We start from the raw sequence: 20,327 nt of genomic DNA on the forward strand, positions 1-20,327 counted from the left end.
AAAGTCACATTTTTAAGAACATTCATAACATAACCCCTTAAGTGAATTTTTCAACTCATATTTTCATAACGTTGTATTATCATGACTAGTCAAGAGTTCATTTGCTATTTTGACAAACTCTTCTACAATTCTGGATCCCTGGGGACTAAATAACTGTATGACTTCAAAAAAGAATAGTATGAAATTAGTTTGAAGAAGAAAGACTAGATGATTTCACTCATGTGGAATATTTAAAAAAGTAAAGGAACAGACAGAATTATAACAAAACAAACCCTTGAAATCTGACTGTAGAACTGAGGCTGCTAGAAGGGATGGGGGAAAGTGAAGGGTGGTAAGGGAGGAGGGGGCCCAATGACTTTAGTGGAGGATTATTGGGGTTTTTGTGATGGGCATGGCACCATGTGATAACATACATTTGTAGAGGTGTGAAACTGTACCTTAAAACATAGACTGTTGTAACCCAGTGTTATGTCTATAAATATAATTTTTTAAAAAGAACTTAATATCCTGGTAGCCTTATATATTATGAGCCAAATCAAATCACTTTGTTGCCTATGGATATAACATTCTAGTTAAATTTAATTATATATTAAATATGTATTAATTAAATACATATATTCTGGCCTGCCTCTTGATGATGGTCAATGATTTACAACAATAGCATGTTATTACTCACCTATGTTCCTTAAACATCTTTGCATAAACAAAGTTTCTATACTTGAAAATCCCCAAATTCATCAAGGAAAGCATCTTCCAAATGTTACTGCTGTAAGCTCATTTTCCTGGACTGTTATTATACATAATAAGAGACTTGATTTGACAGCTCCTATAATAACACATTACAAATTTTACACTGGATGTTGGGGGGTTTTTTGCCTTAAATTCTTGTGATGGCAAAACCATTTTTCTCAAAGCTGATTGGTTGTGGAAGTCTTCAGCAATGCTTAAATGTGACCTTGCTATCCTGATTTTTCTGGCAAGGAGGAATCTTTTTATTTTAAGCCTTTTTGGTGCAGAAAATGACATCTTTGTGAAGAATTTTTGTTTTATTATTAAGAAATAAATGTGTCTTACTCTTTGAGAATCTCCCTGGCACCAGCAATTTGTAGTCATTTCCACTGTAGACCATTAAAAATATATTTCAAAGATAGGCTAGTGAAGTTCAAGTAAAAGTTATTTTTTATATATTGGAGCTGCTAGCTGGCATTGGGTGAGTATTAGCAATAATTAATATAAATAGAGCCAAATAATAAACTGAATTCATATATGTTGACTGAAATCCTTACTGCATGCTTTGATGTTGGTTGTATAGTCATTGCTTGTAGATTCATCTTCTGATAAAACTTTAAACTCCTTGGTTTATTTGGTGTATTGGTTTTTATTGTAAGTTTTAGTAAGGCCTCATTTAATACTGTCCTTCTGTACATTTCTCCATTGAGCAGTCAAGTTTTGTCAACATTCATTAGAAGTGTTTACAGTCCCTGATCACTTTCTTTCTGATGTAGCTTTCTTTCTACTCTTGAGACAATAGATTATGCTTGATTTTGAAGACATTCTAAAAAGGGTATAACTGGACAAAATCATTAATGTGATGTGCTGCCTTAGACTTTAAGCTTTGCTATTAGCTTATTCATTTGTTTTATTTCTATATTTGAGTTTATTTTCATGCCAGATCTGTACTTTTCTTTTAAGGCTTATGAAAATTTTGGCCAAAAAATGTTGCTGCTTCTGTGCAGGCATGGAACCTCTTTTCCTAAGCTAGAGAACCTGGTGAGTAATTTTATTTCTTTTTTTCTAATACATACAGGTCACATAATCTAAATATTGCAAAAAATACACTTAAGATGACAAAATATGTCAGAAGAAACAAACAGCACCTTTGCTCTCAGATGGGAGAAAAGAAGTAAGAACTTACACAGTCATTGTGCTCCATGCAATCAATGATTGCTCAATGCAATCATTGTGCTCCACTGTCATTTTCAATTCATGAAAATAATTAATCATTAACTTCCATCCAATTATAAAATTCTAGACATTGAAGGAACCTTAAAAGTCAGCTAACACATCAATCTTACAAAAAGATGAGCTGCATTTTATTTTTGCAAAAGAAAAAAAGCACTCATCTCATTAGCTTCTTTGTGTTGTTGTAACCTATACTAAACAATTAGTTTTTGTTGTTATTTTTAATTCTCTAGAATGTATTGATTCTGAGAATTATTAATTAGCAGAAAAGGCATTTACATATTACTGCTTCCTTTGTTTAATCACACTTTCCTAATTTCTGTGATATCAAAAAGGTAATTAATGATGCCTACACTTCAGAAAAATGCTGGAGTTAATTTATATTGTCCTTTTGGGAAACAAACAGAAGGGTGAGCATTGGCTCAGTTCACTACTAAAAGCATTTAATGCCCACAAAAAAGAAGAGGGAACAAAAGGAATAAACTAGGAATATATTCTATATGTGTCCATATATGCTATACATGTCTATATGCTAGGAATTGTGTTGTGTCTGACATTCCATGAAAATTAGAATATTAGAATATTTATTATCAGAATATCAGAATAATTATTCTGATAAAATTCTTTATTTTCTTCTATTGTATATGCAAAAACAACAGAATTTTCTTATGGAATTAGCCAAGTAAATGCTTCAAAATTTATATAAGGGGCCTCCCTTGGTGGCGCAGCAGTTGAGCGCTGGGCTGCGAGGCTGCCCATGGCCTCTGCAGCGCCGGTTCATTCCCCGGCCACTGGCAAGGGTCCCACAAAAAAAAAAAAAATCATATAAGACTTGAGTAATTAAAGTGAGGTTGTTGAAATACATGAAAACTATCTCCAACGTTGTCTGTTTCAATCTTTTCATCTATATATTGAGTCAAAGTATCTAACAAAGATAAATTTTGAGTGTTGCCTATTTTGACCTTTTTCTCTTACTAGTTCTTTTGGAGTAGTGATTTTTTTAAAGGATAAAGTAATAAGAGTAGTTATCAAAACAGCAATAGAGGAAAGAATAAACAGATAGAATTGTGACTGCTTCTAGATTATTTAATTAGTGTGTATATAATGGAATGTTGTCTATAGCACCTTAGAAATAGCTACTGATTTTGGAGTGTTATCTCAACAAAACTGAGATTATACTAAAATATTCTGAATTATCTGAGGGAATATAGTCAGACATTACTATGCCTTCTTAAACTAACCAAGCAACTAGAACTTTTTTTTCCCCCAAAGATTGATTTATTTATGCACACAAGAACTGGTGTGTAAACCAGAGGTGGGGCGGAGTCAGGGGGAGGGTTGTGTGAGGATTCACCAGACAGAGTGTGGAGCAGAACAGGCAGATCCACTGATATACACTGCAGTGGCTGGTGATAGCTTGATAGCACTATGTCTTTAACCCCTGCGCCACCAGGGAGGCCCCTCAACTAGGGCTTCTTAAACAAACCAAGCAACTAGAACTTCTTAAAGTAACCAAAATCATCAATATTTGGTTGTGTAAGAGAGTAGTCCCAGAAAAAAGGGAGGTTCCAGGATCCCTGCCTCACCCAAAGAAGGGTGGAGCTAAGCAGGAAGAAAAAGAAGCTGGAGAGGAAAATAAAGGAAGGAAACAGGATAGAGAGCAAGAAAAAAACCTTGAGGAGACACACGAAACAAAGAAACATGTAAAGAAACAGAGCTTACCTCTTAGTCCTGGACTGGTTAGAACAGATGTAAGGTGAGAGACCAGTGAGAAGGTTAACAGCAGTTTTTATCTTAATTTTGATTTTGCTCTTTTCCTCCCAGACTTGTCTGTTTCTGACCCTTTTCTATGGGTTTCTATTAAAACATGCTTTAAACTTGTGGCAGGCTTTAGGACCTTGCTTTGGGCCAAACCTGTTTGGCTGAACTTTTACCCACAAGGGAATGGGTAACTTTAGGTGCTTAATTTGGAAACTATATTCTTTATCTTTTATGTATCGCACACTAATTTTATTAAAGTTCCTTTCCATTAAAGGTTTATATGTTTTGTCCTAATGCGGCAGATGGCAGAATATTTAAAGGCAGGTTTAGGGGCCTCCCTGGTGGCAAAAGGGATTAAGCATCAGCATATGAAGCTAGCCGCATCCACTGCAGCATGAGTTCAATCCCCAGCCAGTCAGAGAGCTACCCACATGGTGCAGCAGACCTCTCCTGTTTCGCCCGCTGGTCCCCTCAGCAGTGTATTTCAGTAGATCTTCCTATTCTGTTCCCCACTGTTTCTGGTGAATTCTCTCACCCCTCTTCCCCCGCACCTCTGGCCTGCACCCCAGCCCTTGTATGCATAAATAAATAAATCTTTAAAAAAAAAAAAAAAGAAAGCAGGCAGATTTAAGGGTTCTGGGTTCTGCCCCTCTCCCTGCCCTGTAACAGTTGTTTTTTTGTTTTGTTTTGTTTTTAGGTTACCTCCAAATTTCTAAGTTCCACATTCTAGTGTTTTGAGCAATCTCATCAAATATCAATATTCTCTCCTCTCTCTCTCTCTCCCACCCCCCACTTCCCTCTCTCCTTCCTTTTCCTACCTCCCTATTACCTTTTTATCTTTCCTTTTTAATCTGACCCTTTTGGCAGTTTACAAAAGTATTCCAGTTTACAAAAATAACTATCTAGCAATTTTTAATGTAATGTAAAAATGGCAAAAGTCTTATTTTTTTTTCCTGTACTTTCCTTATCATGCAGGAGGACCAGTGCCTAGGTTAGCTCAGAGCAGTAAGCATGATTATTTCACAATCCAAAATTAAATCCAGAGCCTCCCGGTGGCGCAGCGGTTGAGCGCTGGGTTGAGAAGCTGCCCGCAGCCTCTGCAGCGCCGGTTCGATCCCGGCCACCAGCGAGGGTCCCACATGGCGCGCAGACCTCTCCTGCCACCCACTGCTCCCCTCAGCAGTGTATTTCATCACTCTGCCTGATCTGTTCCCCACTCTGGCTCTGGTGAATTCTCTCACCCTCCCGCGCCTCTGACTGTACCCAGTGCTTGTATAAATAAATAAATAAATAAATCTTTTTAAAAAAAAATTAAATCCAGTTTTGTATTCCAGGTACCAAGCGGGAAAATGAAGATTCTCCTGTTCTTTCTAGGTCTTCTTGGTAATTCCATTGCTATGCCAGTGAGTATTTTTTTTAATTAGGACTTTTCTTTGTGATCAATTTCTGCATAGCTTTGGGTCAATTATCAGCCTTATTTCAATTGATGTTCTGAATTTGTCACCAATATTCTTTCACTACCAGATGCAAATGCCCAGAATGCCTGGATTTAGCAGTAAAAGTGAGGAGGTATGTATGTATAATCTCTGGGAAGGCTTTCCAGAACCCTGTCTTGAGTTACCAAAAATGCTGGAGAATACTGGAATTTTTTTTCAATATACAAAATTTCTTATGATATGCAAAGTTTCTGGAAAACTTTCTGGTATGCAAAGTTTCTTATGAAAGATGTAAAGGAAGATTTGAAAGAAACTCTCAGATCAAAGCAATGTAGTAATTTCCCCAGCATCATCCTCCTTATTTACCTCAATACTCCTTTTTGAGTTAAACATGAATTTGTGTTAAACTATAGTCAGTGTTAGATACTTTGCCACAGTTTTAAGCTGGTAAACATAGCCATTTGTACTAAGGATTGTTAGAGACATAAGCATATAAATATCTTTCACATTACTCATAAGCAGCGTCATTAACCAAATTAAACACACATCAGAAAGGAGATACATCTTTTCAGAGTTATCATGTTGTGAAATCCTGAACTTCTAGAGTAGAACATTCAAAAACTTCAAAGTAGATTAACAGTTTATTCTCTGTTATTCTGTATTTATTCTCCTCAAAATAAAATTTTCTTCTTTTTCCCAAATTATGTTTATTGTGATAAAATAGGTTTACAACATTGTGTCTGCTCTGGGGATTATAGGTTCAAATCTCTACAAATGTACACTTCCTCGCCCAGCTCACCATCAGTGCCCCAACAATCCTCTAGCACATTCTATTCGGTTCCCCCTCTCCCATTGCGTTTGCTTCAGTTTTACAGTTAGATGTTAAGAGTTTATTAGTGGCTTGGTTTTGTCTGACCCTTCATCATGTTTCTCTATATTCTGCATAAAGTGAGACCATCCTGCATTTGTCTTTCTCCTTCTGACATTTCATCAAAGAAGTTTTTTAATTGCATGCTTTCAAATTTATATATAACTAGTAAAAGAGACTATGACTTATAACTTAAGATTATAAATTCAACTTATTTCTTATGATTTGTGGATTGATTCAATGAAAATTTTTCACTTTGTGTCACATTAATGGATTCTTTTGGTCACAGATGATGCGGTATAATCAGTTCAACTTTATGAACTCTCCACATGTAAGTCCCACTTTATATTATTTCTTATTTATATATAGGTAATTACCTTATAAGATTTGTTTTTGTTAATGAAGACATCGCTAAGTATCTACATGTTTTGATATATACGATATAATCATCATAAAGACTTCAAGGGGGTAAAAATCAGTTTATCTGACCCCTTACACCAAATTTTCTTTTTATTCATTACTGTTACTCTTTTATGCAAATTTAAATCATTTATTAATTGCAAGGGTTCTTTATGTCCAGGAGAAATTGATTCTGAGATCAATATATCAATATATCACTGAAGATATATTCAAAAGTAATTAGAACAAAAAATAACAGTAATTACATGGAAATGGTAAATTTTATTTATTACTTTGAGAGATAACACTAAAATTATACAAAAAAATTTATTTAAGTAAATTTAGGTTATATTTACCACTATGTACTAATTCTTAGAACTAACTTATAATGAATCAAATATCGCATCTTTTGGCATATTTCCCTGATAAAATTATATGATAGCACAATGATAATATATATATATACTATTCCATATACATGATATCTATTCCATATATATGATAAATATATATCATTGACTTTTAGGACATAATCATGAGAACTATTTTGGGGGTGGGGGCCTCAAGGGCTTAATCAATTTTCTCTTAATCCTTTTCATTTAAGTCATTCTCTTTTAAAACCTCTCACCTAAAATTATCATTATTGTCAATTTTTTATACTTCAACTATTGACCCTTTCTTTCAAGCTCTTGTTCTCAGTTTTTTGTCTGTGATTTGAAATTTTCACCAACTTAATTGTCATCAAATACTGCATCTTGGGCCTCCCCGGTGGCGCAGCGGTTGAGCGCTGGGTTGCGAACCTGCCCGCAGCCTCTGCGGCGCCGGTTCGATCCCCGGCTGCTCCCCGGCCACCGGAGGAGGGTCCCGCATGGCGCACAGACCTCTCCTGCCGCCTGCTGCTCCCCTCAGCAGTGTACTTCGGTCCTTCTGCCTGCTCTGCTCCCTGCTCTGGCTCTGGTGAATTCTCTCACCCTCCCGCGCTTCTGACTGTACCAAATGCATGTATAAACAAAACACAAACAAACAAACAAACAAATAAATAAACATGCCTCTATAAAATTAAAAAAAATATACTGCATCTTCATGTGAGATTTGCAATTTCACCTTCCATCAATCCACACAGGCATCTACATAGTGTCCATCATCCAATAGACAGTGAGAGACTGATTGAGTGACGAGATAGAGAGAGTGTTAAACCAGGGAAGGAATGTGTGAATGAAAACTGACATTGTAAGAGATCAATTCATAAACTAGCATTTTTAGATTATAATTATTTCTGCTTCCCTGTCAAACTTGTAATTGTGGAGTTTCTGATCATTAAAAACTAACTGGGGGAATTCACCTTCAGTCAAGAAACAAGAGAGCATTTACATACCAAATTTTCATTTTCTCTCCTTTTTAACACTCTCACTTCCTCTATCTTCTTTTTATTTCCCCCCGCCCCACCCTTTCTAGACTATAACAAGCCAAAGGGATTTTAAAATTGACATGAGTTCCTCTGTCACTTGACTTGAATACTTCTCTCCTGAATGAGGCTTCAGAATTAGAAAATCATCAGCAAATTCTTAACCTGAACTGCTACAAATTTTTAAACTAAAATCTAATTGTGGGCCTCCCCGGTGGCGCAGCGGTTGAGCGCTGGGTTGCGAAGCTGCCCACAGCCTCTGCGGCCCCGGTTCATTCCCCGGCTGCTCCCCGGCCACCGGAGGAGGGTCCCACATGGCGTGCAGACCTCTCCTGCCACCCACTGCTCCCCTCAGCAGTGTACTTCGTCACTCTGCCTGCTCTGCTCCCCGCTCTGGCTCTGGTGAATTCCCTCACCCTCCCGCGCTTCTGACTGTACCCAGTGCTTGTATAAATAAATAAATAAATATTTAAAAAAAAATAAAATAAAATCTAATTGTGACTTTTGGTTTGCTTGTTTCTCCAGAAGACTGAAATTTATTTCTGTAAGACAACATTTAAAGAAATGCTAGCTTAAGATGTTAAAGATTCCTTTGCCCAGTCAAGTTCCATAGGATTTTCAAGCTCCTTGTCTGAGTTTTAGAGACAGAAACTAAAGAGTGGAAAGAGCCTGAATCTCAGCCCTGTGTGATGTGACTGTTATTTGCTACTCTTTCAGATGGCACATCTAGGCCCCATGTATGGAAATGGCATGCAAATGCCTCAGCTCTTCCCTCAGTACCAGATGCCCATGTGGCCTCAGCCACCACCCAAGATGGGACGCCCACAGAAACCTTCATCTCCTTCATCTTCCAAACGCCAAAGCAAGACTGATCAAAACCCAGAGACCCCAAAACCCAACCAGCCTCAGCCAAAAAAACCACCACCAAAGCGACCTTTAAAGCAGCCATCACCTGCCCCAACTCAACCCCAAGAGGAAGTTCAGACACCTCAGGTGAGGCTTGCCCATAAAATTCTAAATCAGAGTCACAGATAGCTTCAGTGAGCCATGCCACTTCGGGATGCTCCTTACTGTAGGTACACACTTCTTCAATGCTCCTTACTGTAGGTACTACTTATGTACAAAACAGAATCTTTAGTTTGACACTTTCTTCCAAGGTGATGCTGCTGTCACCACCGATCTTAAACTTCTTGGCAAACCAACTTCATCTTTGGTTACAAATTATCCAAACACTACTGCCTTAAAAGAGACTCCTTTTAAAATAGAGATAACATGGTATTATAACATGAGCACCAACAGAAGAGTCAGGGAACAGAGATTTCAGTTCTGTTCCAGCCCTTAATAGTGTGATTGAAAGCAGGTCACTTCACTCTTCTAGACTCCAGTTCCCTGAGCAAACAAAATGATCTCTAAGTCCTTTCCAAATCTATGCCATGATGGTCAAAAGTATTGCCCTAAAAGATAACACTGCTTGAAGTACTTCAGAGTGGCATAAGTTAAAATCCTAACATAAAGCAACAAGATGTGCTATTGTTTTCTCAAAATCTCATTCTAAAAGTCTTTTAATGAATTAACATTTATTATTAGACATTATTCTAGAGAAAAATAATCAGATGAAAAGGTGTTCATGAATTTGAAACCTGGTTTCAATCATTTATCAGCTCAAAGATTTGGAGCAAATGACTTAACTTCTCAGCCTCAGAATCTTTGGTGAATTGGGAATAGTGATAGCATACATCTTCCATGGTTATGTCAGGATTAAATGAGTCTACCAATGTAAAATACTTAACAAGAAACCTACATATAATTGTTCAATAATACTAATTGCTGTTTTTATTATCATCTCTGCTTAAAAATATAATATAATGTAATGAAATATAGACACACAAATTCCAAATAATTGTTTTTAGTAGGTTTGTTTCATTTTCATTTATTCTACGCATTTCCACATCTCAATAATTCTTTCTTTCTCTCTAGGCCTTCCCACCATTTGGCAATGGGCTATTTCCTTATCAGCAGCCACCATGGCAAATTCCACACGTAAGTTTTTCTTCCCTATGCTAGAAGTGAAAATAATGTCTCAAACTAGTATGAATCCATACATTCTAAGTGGAGTGCCATATACCAATCAATAGAGGGCACAAAACAGAATCTTCACATCAGTAATTATAGTGAAAAAAATTTTTAAACAAAATTTTTCTCAAATTAGTACCATGAACACAGCCTAAATCATCACACAGCTAATAACAGCTTAGTTTAGGGATTAATTTTAAAGGCTTGTGCTACTTCATTATTTCCCACTTCCCTGAGATATTAGAAAATATAAACTTACCATCATTTAATGTAATGGGGAAACTGAGGAGAATGGAGTTTAAAAATCATAAGATAAACTGTGATTAGACTAAGATCTTTCCATCATATATTATTTCTAGCTACAGAGACATTTTATAAAGAATCTTGCAAAATAAAATTTATAGTTAAAATTAAAACCATTAAAATAAAACATAATGTTGAAATTGCATCAGAGGCATTAAAAATATGAATCATAATAAAGTGAAAATCAACATCAGCAAGCAACTATAAACCAGAGACACAATACAGGGGTGGGAGGAGGAAATAGGATGAAAACAAGGGGGGTGGGAATTGTACTGGGACTATAAGCATGAGGAAAAAGCATACATTGTACAAAAATGAAAAATGATGTAAAAAATATATGAAATAAAATAATAAATAAAATTTTTAAATGGCAAAAAAAAAAAAAAGAAAAAGAAGGAAGCAGTATTGGTACAAGTCTCAGGAGCTAAAAACCTACTGTTCTGTAACTCAAATCTTACAGCTAAAAGAAAAAAAAATCATAAAAATATTTGAACAAACAGAATAGTAATATCTATGCTGTTAAACTAACAAAATAAGGCATATTTGATGGCTCTTTATTCAGTTATGGCATGAGTTTTTCTTATCTATAATTCTATAATCAAGAAGACTTATCAACAAGGAATAACTAATTTCAAGGAGTGAGAGTCCCTTACTTTTTTCCGTTAAAAGACTAATTTCCCTCATGGGCCATACTGTACTAAGGAAACAAACAGTATCAGGTGAAGATTTAAAAAGCAGATGAATATGATTCTTATATGCTGAGCTAGCTCTTAATCTCATATTCAAAGGATTTCTTCAAGGTCTGTGGGAGCTGAACTGCTTTTCTAAACTGGCCCTTGAGCAGAAACTCAGTCTCCAAGTTTGGTTAGGAAAATAAAACTCGGTCAAATAAAAATGTCATGGCAGTAATCCAGGAATGATTATCAGTTTGTCACCCTAAATACAAAATAGACTCTTTAAAAATAACAACATTATTTAATCTCCATTATCAGATGTTCCAGTGTGGATATTTGGATCCTAATAGCTCTCAAATCTCTCTCTCTCTCTCTCTCTCTCTCTCTCTCTCTCTCTCTCTCTCTCTCTGTGTGTGTGTGTGTGTGTCTGTGTGTGTGTGTGTGTGAGTGTGTGTGTATTGGAGATGCTGGGCAAGGCAATTGCTTGGAGATAGAGCCATATGTGGTGTTTAATTAAACTAAGAGCCACCTAAAGCCTTTATATTTAATAGCATAGGTTATGTTACAACTATTAATATCTAGATTAGGAGAACGAATGACTCAAAAGCTAATAATGTTAACACACAATCACTGACTTGAACTATTTTGAGAGATGCTAAGACTTACAAACAAATGACAGCAATGGTAGTCTCTTGTGTTCATTGTCTTTTTCACTTTTCAGAGGGTACCACCAGGTTTTGGACGCCCACCAGTCAGCAATGAAGAAGGGGGGGTAAGTACAAGTAAATCTACATTCCTTGGTAAGAACTACAATCCAATAGTTTCTGCTTTTTTGATTTCTGTCTAAGAAAAAATTCAGTACATGAGCCTGTAGTTCAAGTGCCTGTGATTTAAGAAAAGTGAAGCAAATCAAGCCCAGTAACATAAGATAATTGTGACACATGTATTGAAATACATCTATACCTCTCTCTCTCTCTCTCTCTCTCTCTCTCTCTCTCTCTCTCTCTGAAGGCTAACCTAAAAAGCTTTGTTCCAGATTGCAGCTGACTCTAGAGAATGACAGAGCAATTAGTACAGCTAGTAAACAGAGAAGGAATTAAAACTCTCTTTGAATGTTATCTCCAGAAAGGAACTAAGTAATCACCTGTCTTATTGTGCAAACAATTTGAAGCCCAGAGAAGATAAATTACAATTCTGCTTCACCAATGGAATTAATGGATAAACTCGACCTAGAACCCACATCTTCTGAAACCCCCTCCAGTTGTTTTCTCTTTTTAAGTATGCACACTAGTATACACACAGAGATGCATGTCAGAGTGATATACTAATAAAATGTTCTATATTGTGTCATCATTTTGCTTAACACAATCCCCTCCATTTCCATCCATGTTATTGCAAATGGCAAGAGTTTATCTTTTTTTATAAAACTGATTAATATTCAATGTTATATATATAACATATCATCTTATTCTACTCACCTGTCCTTGGGCACCTAAAATGTTTCCATAACTATAGTGCTGCAATGAACACAGGAGTACATATATCCCTTTAAATTAGTGTTTTTACATTCTTCAGGTAGATACCTAGGAGTGAAATTTCTGGATCATGTGGTAGATCTATTTTCAATATTTTGAGAAAATTTTGTGTTGTTTTCCATAGGGGCTGAACCATTGTACATCAAAACAAATTTTGAAGTGTAAATATGGGAATAAAGTTGCACAGATTTCTAGAGCTTATTCATCTTGCTTAATTGATATTTTGTGCCCATTAATTAGTAACTCTTCATTTCCCTCTCTCAACCCCTAGTAATTGCCATTCCATTCTTTGATTCCTTGAAATAGCCTATTTGAGATCCGTTGTATAAGTGGAAGCCTGCAGTACTAGTCTTTCTGTGACTCACCTGATTTTGTTTAGCATGTCCTCAAGTTTCATCCACATTATTGAATAGTGCTGAATTTCCTTCTTTTCTAAGGCTGATTAATATTCATTGCATGTATATACCACATCTTCTTTATTCACATGGCAATGTACATTTAAGTTGTTGCCACATCTTGGCCATTGTGAATAGTATTGCAAAGAGTAGTTGTGATTTGTAACTGCATAAAGAGGAGAAGACTGAATGTGATAGCTATGAGCAGATGATTGTAAAAATTATTATTATTAACATTATTAATACACAATATGTAACTTTGGTGCTTAAGACAGGCCACTGAGCTTTACATATGCTATCTCATTTGATCTTCATGACAATCTACAGGGTAGTTATTATTTTACTATCTCCATATTATTTTACTATAACCTGACATTGGCCCAGAGTCAAACTATTGCTACTGATGGAACAGGGATTTCAACCCATATCTGTCTAGAGCCCCACTCTTTAGTACAATGCTATACTGTTTTCTGTGTTACCCTATGAGGTTTAGAGTTTAATCCTCTAAGAGGAGGGTAAATTTAATAGTATTTAAAGAGGAAAAGTGACAGAACTTTTCCCATACACCTACCACAATCTACTGTTTTGATGGCAGTGGAGAGCCAAGATTAGAGCAAAGTAAAATTATATTCAGAGTAACCTGTAAGAAAACTTTTTGCAATAGGCTAGGAGGAGGAGGGGACTAGGATGAAAATTTGTATCTTATAGAACTCAGTCATTAATTGTCTTGGGAAAATAAAGAGGAGATCAGAAACTTGGCAACTGGATAAATAGCTAGGGATATTAGATATTGAATATTGGGGAAGAAAGTTTTGGGGGAGGTAAGGCCACTTCTGGGTACATTCAGTTAGGGATACTCATGAGGTCATGTCATGGGCCAGTAATTATGCCTTTTTGAGTCACTGGTGCATATTCAGATTGAAAGATTGGCCGCAGCAGATTGCACAAGGCAGGTGTATTAAATGGAAACAAAAGAATGAGGAGGCTATGGGGCCTTCCTGGTGGTGCAGGCAGTTGAGTGCCGCACTGTGAGGCTGTCCGCAGCCTCCGCAGCGCGGGTTCTATCCCGGCCGCCCGCAAGAATCCCGTATGGCGAGGTAGACCTCTCCTGTCTCGCCCACTGCTCCCCTCAGCAGTCTATTTCAGTCAGTCTGCTTGTTCTGTTACCCATTCTGTCTCTGGTGAGTCCTCTCACCCTCCAGGGCATCTGGCCTATGCCCCAGTTCTTGTATAAATAAATCTTAAAAAAAAAAAAAATGAGGAGGATAAAGGATGGCATCCTTAAAAAAACAAAACAACTGAAATTTAGGGTCCAGGCCTAAGAAGAGAAAACTGAGACATAATGGGCAGAAAGATTGTCAGAATAGCAAACCAGAGGAAGTAGGGGCACAGAAAGCAAGGAGAGATCAAATTTCAAGACAGAAAGCATAGACAATGGGGTTAAAAGTAGCATGTGGCTATTAAGATTTCCTTATCACATTATAACTTCTAGTCAACACCCTAGTGGAAAACAGAGTTATTACTGATTTCCATCTTCTTTCCTACAGAATCCTTACTTTGGATATTTTGGATATCAGGGATTTGGGGGCCGTCCTCCTTATTATTCAGAAGAGATGTTTGAACAAGATTTTGAAAAACCCAAAGAAAAAGACCCTCCTAAAACGGAAAGCCCAGCCACAGAACCCTCATCTAATTCAACAGTTCCTGAAACTAATTCTACCCAACCAAATGCACCCAATCCTGGAGGGAATCAGGGTGGAAACGACACCAGCCCAACTGGAAATAGTGGCCATGGCCCAAATGCTGGAAGCAACCCTACAGCTCAAAATGGAGTCATCCCACCCCCTGTAGTTAATGTTTCAGGCCAGGGAGTACCAAGAAATCAAATCCCATATGGACCACGTCAGCCAAATGTTTATCAGCCATATCCAAATCCTAACATCCGAAATTATCCTGCAGGAAGACAATGGCGTCCCACTGGTACCATCATGGGGCACAGACAGAATGGACCTTTTTACCGAAATCAACAAATTCAAAGGGGTCCTAGATGGAATTCCTATGCTTTGCAAAGTAAGCAAGTAGTTCGTCCAGGAACTCCAATTTATCGCAAAGCTTATGCTAACACTGCAAGAGGCAATTCTCCCAATCATGCAGGAAATCCAGTAAATTTCAGAAGAAAGCCTCCAGCTCCAAATAAACAACCCATGGGAACCAATGTTGCCCCTCTGGGTCCCAAACATGATACTGTTGGCCAAAATGAAAAAATTCAATATCCAAGAGAGAAGCCACTAGGTCAAAAGGAAAGAATAGTCATTCCTACAAAGGATCCAACTGGCCCCTGGAGAAACTCTCAAGATTATGGAGTTAATAAAGATTATGGAGTTAGTAAATCTAACTATAAACAGCCTCACCCTGAGGGTAATATGCTAATCCCAAATTTTAATTCTGTTGATCAACATAACTCATTTTTTCCTAGAGGAGATTCCAGAAGAGCACCAAGTTCTGATGGCCAGACCCAAAGTCAGAATTTGCCCAAAGGAATTGCTTTAGAGCCAGAAAGAATCCCATATGAATCAGAAACTAATGGGCCAGAATTAAAGCAAAATGCATATCATCCTGTATACCCTGAGGAAATCCCTTCCCCCGCAAGAGAACATTTCCCTGCTGGAAGAAGTACTTGGAACCATCAAGAAATATCTCCACCTTTTAAGGAAGAACCTGGCAGGCAGGAAGAACACTTACCTCATCCTTCCCTTGGCTCTAGAGGAGGTGTTTACTACCCTGACTATAACCCCTATGATCCCAGGGAAAACTCACCATACCTTAGACGCAATACATGGAATGAGAGAGATGATTCTCCCAATACTATGAGACAACCTGAAAATCCACTGTACCCCATGAATACTCCAGACCCAAAAGAGATGATTCCTTATAATGAAGAGGACCCAGCTGATCCAACTGGAGATGAAACTTTCCCAGGACAAAGTAGATGGGGTATGGAAGAGTCAAGTTTTAAAGAAGGGCCAACAGTTAGGCACTATGAAGGCAAGCAATACAGTTCATATCAACCAAAGGAATACCTTCCCTATTCCTTAGATAACCCATCAAAACCCAGAGAGGACTTTCCTTATCGTGAATTTTACTCCTGGAATCCAGAGGAGAATTATCCATCATATAATACAGCTCCCTCTGTTCCACCACCTGTGGAGAGCAGGGGTTACTATGCTAATAATGGCCTTGGACAAGAAGAAAGTACTCTGTTTCCTTCCTGGAACTCCTGGGACCACAGGATTCAGACCCAAGAGCAGAAAGAAAAAGGGCCATATTTTAACAGAAATTTCTGGGATCAGCCACCAACTTCACACAAAGCCCCTGCTACTCCACCACACCAGAGAGAGAACCATCTCTATTCCAGCAACTCTCCTGCTGGACTTCAAAAAAATCCAAGATGGGGTAAAGGAGAGAATATGAATTATGAGATGCAAATTACTAAGTTAAATTTACCAGAGGGAGAACACTTGGCTTTTCCAGACTCAATTCCTCCAAATCACCCAGCAGGTCAGAAAGAAGCACATGTATTTCATCTAAACCACAGAGGCCCCTGCTGTGCTGGTGGCTCCATGGGGCAAAAGGATAATCCACTTGCTCTTCAAGACTACACTCCCTCCTATGGTCTTGCGCCAGAGGAGAACCAAGATGCCAGCCTTCTGCATACAGAAGATAGTCATACTAAGCATGCTAGGCATACCATCTCCCCAACAAGCATCCTATCTGGCCAAAGAAACAACTCAGAGAAAAGACTGCCTGGAGAAAGTCAAAACCCAAGTCCTTTTAGAGATGATGTGTCCACTTTGAGAAGGAACACACCATGTTCCATAAAGAATCAACTGGGCCAAAGGGGAATTGTGCCCTTATCTGAAGCCAATTCCCTTCAATCAAAGAATACACCTTGTCTCAAAAATGATCTTGGAGGAGATGGAAACAAGGTCTTGGAACAAGTATTTGAAGGCAACCAGCTCAATGAAAGAACTGTAGACCTTACTCCAGAGCAGCTTGTTATCAGTACCGTTGATGAAAGCCTCAAGCCAGAAGGAATCGAAAGTGATATGCCAGAAAATGAGGGTGAAAGGCAGCAACGAAGACCATCTAGCGTCCTCAAGTTACCATGTTTTGACTCTAACTTAGCAAAGTATCACTCCTCCAGCACTGGAACTCCAACTAGCATTGGAAGGCATGGCCCATTTGATGGGGATCCAATCATGCCTACTGAAATCCCTGGGCTAGCTACTCAGGCAGAGTTTCAGAGTATAAATGTAGATCCTCTTAATGCAGGTGAACACACTCCATTTGATTCCCTTCAAATAGGCTCCAATCCACAGCACCATGTACAAGACTGCTTACTACTTCAGGCCTAGGGATTGCCTCAACTAAGCATTATTTGGGGAAAGAAAATACCTGATATTTTACAGTTTTCCCAATGTACCCCAAACCCCCAACTCAAGTAAGTGTCTGACCTTCTTGATGATCCTTAAGATTTTGCCTATTCCAGCACTAGTAGTGGCCCCGGTGATGAGAATGAGGTTGGGCCTCTTATGTAAAAACTAGATCTGAGGTAATACATAGAGCACAGACCAAAAAAATTAAAACATTAATTAATTAGCTAATGCAGGAAGCCTATAACTACCCCTGCCTTGGTACATGGAAGCCACTTGTTTAGGTTATTTCCCTTTGCTTGTTGATTCTTCCTTTTCCTCTCAAAGTTCCATACTTGCAAAATTATCTGGTTTTGCAAGACAAAAAGGCAGATAAACTTTCCATTTTATGTATGGAGGTCTACATATCAGTGTAATTGTGATGCATTGTACATTTTTTCCCTATAGTTAATGATCTCTTTTAGCATTTATTTTCTTCTACTACCTCTTGCTTTACCTCATTTCTTCTTTCTTCTTATATTAACCATTCATTATTTTACTTTCTTTTTTCTTTCCTATCTTTTGCTCTGTCACCTCCTACATACTATTTTCAACTATCATTAGTTTATATTTATCTTTTCCATGTCTTTCCAACTTTCTACTCTGCCTCCTGGTTTATCATTTGTCAAATCAATCCCTTCTTGGACTCTTCTCTATTAGTCTACCAGTTTTATACCTTCAGATTGCCTGTCTTTCTTCCTTTTTTTATCTACTTTCCAAGTCATATCCTAATTTTTTTCCTTGGCCCAATCTAACCATCATTGTAGAATAGATTTCAGAAATAGTAGACAGTAATACCTATTTGGCTTTCATTTTCTTATGGCCTTTGTCAGATAAACACAATTCAGTCAGAGGAACACATTCAAGGAGGGAATGGGAAAAAACAGGCCAGCAACCTGGGGAAGAGGCTTAGGAAGGTAGGGCAGAAAGGACTGTCACTCTGACACCGAGCATTCCAATAAATGGAGTCAGACTTGCCACAACTCCTCACTAACTCATAATTTGCAGGATGTAAAGAGTACCCTTTTTAAGAAACACTACCCTAGCCAAATAAGAGAAAGATTCAATGATTATTTTGCTATAAATGATTCTACTTGTATATGCTATTGCAAACATAAGGATTTCATGTCCTGGTAGAATTATTTGCAGACATGCTTTCCATATCTTGATTAAATAGTGTAAATTATTTTGTAAATTAGGTATTTCTATATTGCCTTGCTTAGAATACTGGTACATGTTTTTTGTTTTGTTTTTACTAGTGGCATTTTGGTCTACTATCTTTATATTCCTTTCTAGAGAAAGAAAAAGTCTCATTCTTTAAGTCTTCTAACATTCTTGGCGCAGTGTCTTGCTCATAGTACATACCCAATAAACATTAACTGACTGATTTTTTAAAAGCCTCAACACTCCCATGAAAATAATGCAGGGTGCTTTTCTGCGGTAAACATTCTGGGCTACAGAATGAGTCACCACACTGCAGTTTTCTATATTCGGCAGCATTTGCCTCACAGAATCTCATGACAAGAAGGGATCTGACAGGTGGACTAATGAGGTTATCCGATAGTTGCTTAAATCCACCACCATCAGTTTCATATTTTAATCACACATCGAAAAACCATTAAAGTGTACTATATGAAACTGTCTCAAGAATTATCCTCATCAAAATAAAATTAGGTTGTTATATTTCACATTTTTTCCAAATGATTTCTCAATCTATATATGAGATATTCATTGTAAGATTATCATTCACTTTATTATTACATCAAATTGCATGGATTGTGTGTTTTTGGAAGATAGGTTGACACTTTTGCATCTATGAAGTACCACAGTTCAAATTACCTGGAATTTAAAATGTGAGAAAGAACAATGAGACAAAAACATCTCAATTTCAGTAAAAAAAAAAAAAAGGAGGGAAAATGTCCCTGAAAAAATAACTCCTCACCTCATTAGTATAATTATCCTTCTGCAAATATGAACAAGTCTGAATTTCTTGTAGTAAAGAAATCATTCTACATGACCTTCCTATATTATGGAAAAACATTTAAAATCAGCACAAAGGTTAAGGTGTTCATCATTATGATGACAGACTCTGAAAGTGGCTCCCCTTTTGTCCCTAGAACCCCATTCCACTACCATCACTCCATGAGCATGAGTTCCTAACCTAGAGACAGTCACCAACTGATTCTAAGATGGCTGGAAACATCCTGATGATGTCTTTAGATGATAAAGTAAAGCAAGAAAATGAAAATAACACCCAAGGATGACTAACACAGGTGATAATCCAGTAAGGGTAACCACACCTACCTTAAGAGTTTTTCTGTTTTACAGCCTAAAATAGCTTTCTCTAGAGGGCATATTGTGGCAGCCCAAAAGCCAGCAAGACAGGGAGGCCAGGCAAGGGGGGCGAGAGGCCCAAGAGGCAACTGAGCCCCCTAATGCCCCCACAAATCTGTACTCTTTCTCTAGGCTGTCTGGCTTTCTCTCGTGGTCTTGCCTCTGTAGTCACGCAGCATGTTCTCTTAGCTGTCCTTCCCCAGTGTGACACTGCCCGCTTATTCCCTCCCTCCTAGGCTCAAATGTGCACACTTGCACATGCACACACACACATGATCAGGTGTTCATAATCAGGCACTTGTGCCTCACACTAACGTGCCTCCTACAGTAACACGATCAAGGCCTCAGGTGATAGCCACAGAGGCCAATGGTGTCAAAAGCCTCATCAACTTCACTTACCCTACAGGGCAGTTGGGCATTGATCAGTTAGCTGGAGGAAATCTTTCACTTTTTCATTTTAAGCAGGAAGCAGAGTAGGATGATGATAATACACAGATTCTGGTTGCCTCTGAGAACAGTCTAGTAGCCATTATCATGGAAATTCTTCTTTTTGGCTCCCCTGAATATGTCCTACTTTAGTCACTGCATCAGTCTTTATACATCTCTAAAGAAAATTCAGAAGACATGACCTTGGAGCTACTTTTATTTGTTTTGACATATTTTTGCCTATTTGTTTTTCTCCTCCTTCACCCCAGTCTACTTCAGTCATG

At 37.7% G+C, this 20,327-nt stretch overlaps 2 protein-coding genes across 4 annotated transcripts in view; one reads left to right on the forward strand and one right to left on the reverse strand.

Moving 5' to 3' along the window:
* Positions 1-1,716: 1,716 nt before the first annotated feature.
* ENAM (enamelin) lies at positions 1,717-17,226 on the forward strand. Its single transcript, XM_037529897.1, has 8 exons — positions 1,717-1,770; positions 5,058-5,126; positions 5,248-5,292; positions 6,317-6,358; positions 8,549-8,824; positions 9,809-9,871; positions 11,603-11,653; positions 14,359-17,226. Exons 1-8 carry the CDS (start codon positions 1,717-1,719, stop codon positions 17,224-17,226), a joined length of 3,468 nt encoding a protein of 1,155 aa, XP_037385794.1.
* Positions 12,782-20,327, reverse strand: part of JCHAIN (joining chain of multimeric IgA and IgM) — a 52,190-nt gene continuing 44,644 nt past the window's right edge. For 2 of the 3 annotated variants that reach the window (XM_037529907.2, XM_037529906.2), the window contains exon 6: positions 12,782-12,977. In XM_037529907.2, coding sequence (XP_037385804.1) covers positions 12,859-12,977 — 119 coding nt within the window. In that variant the 3' untranslated portion in view covers positions 12,782-12,858. Of the gene's footprint in view, positions 12,978-20,016; positions 20,222-20,327 lie in introns of those variants that run through there. The other variant, XM_037529909.2, reaches the window with a different exon arrangement.

Source organism: Talpa occidentalis, unplaced genomic scaffold, assembly GCF_014898055.3.
Source record: "Talpa occidentalis isolate TD23 unplaced genomic scaffold, MPIMG_talOcc4v2.1 talOcc4.6, whole genome shotgun sequence".
In the NCBI taxonomy this organism is placed as follows: domain Eukaryota; kingdom Metazoa; phylum Chordata; class Mammalia; order Eulipotyphla; family Talpidae; genus Talpa; species Talpa occidentalis.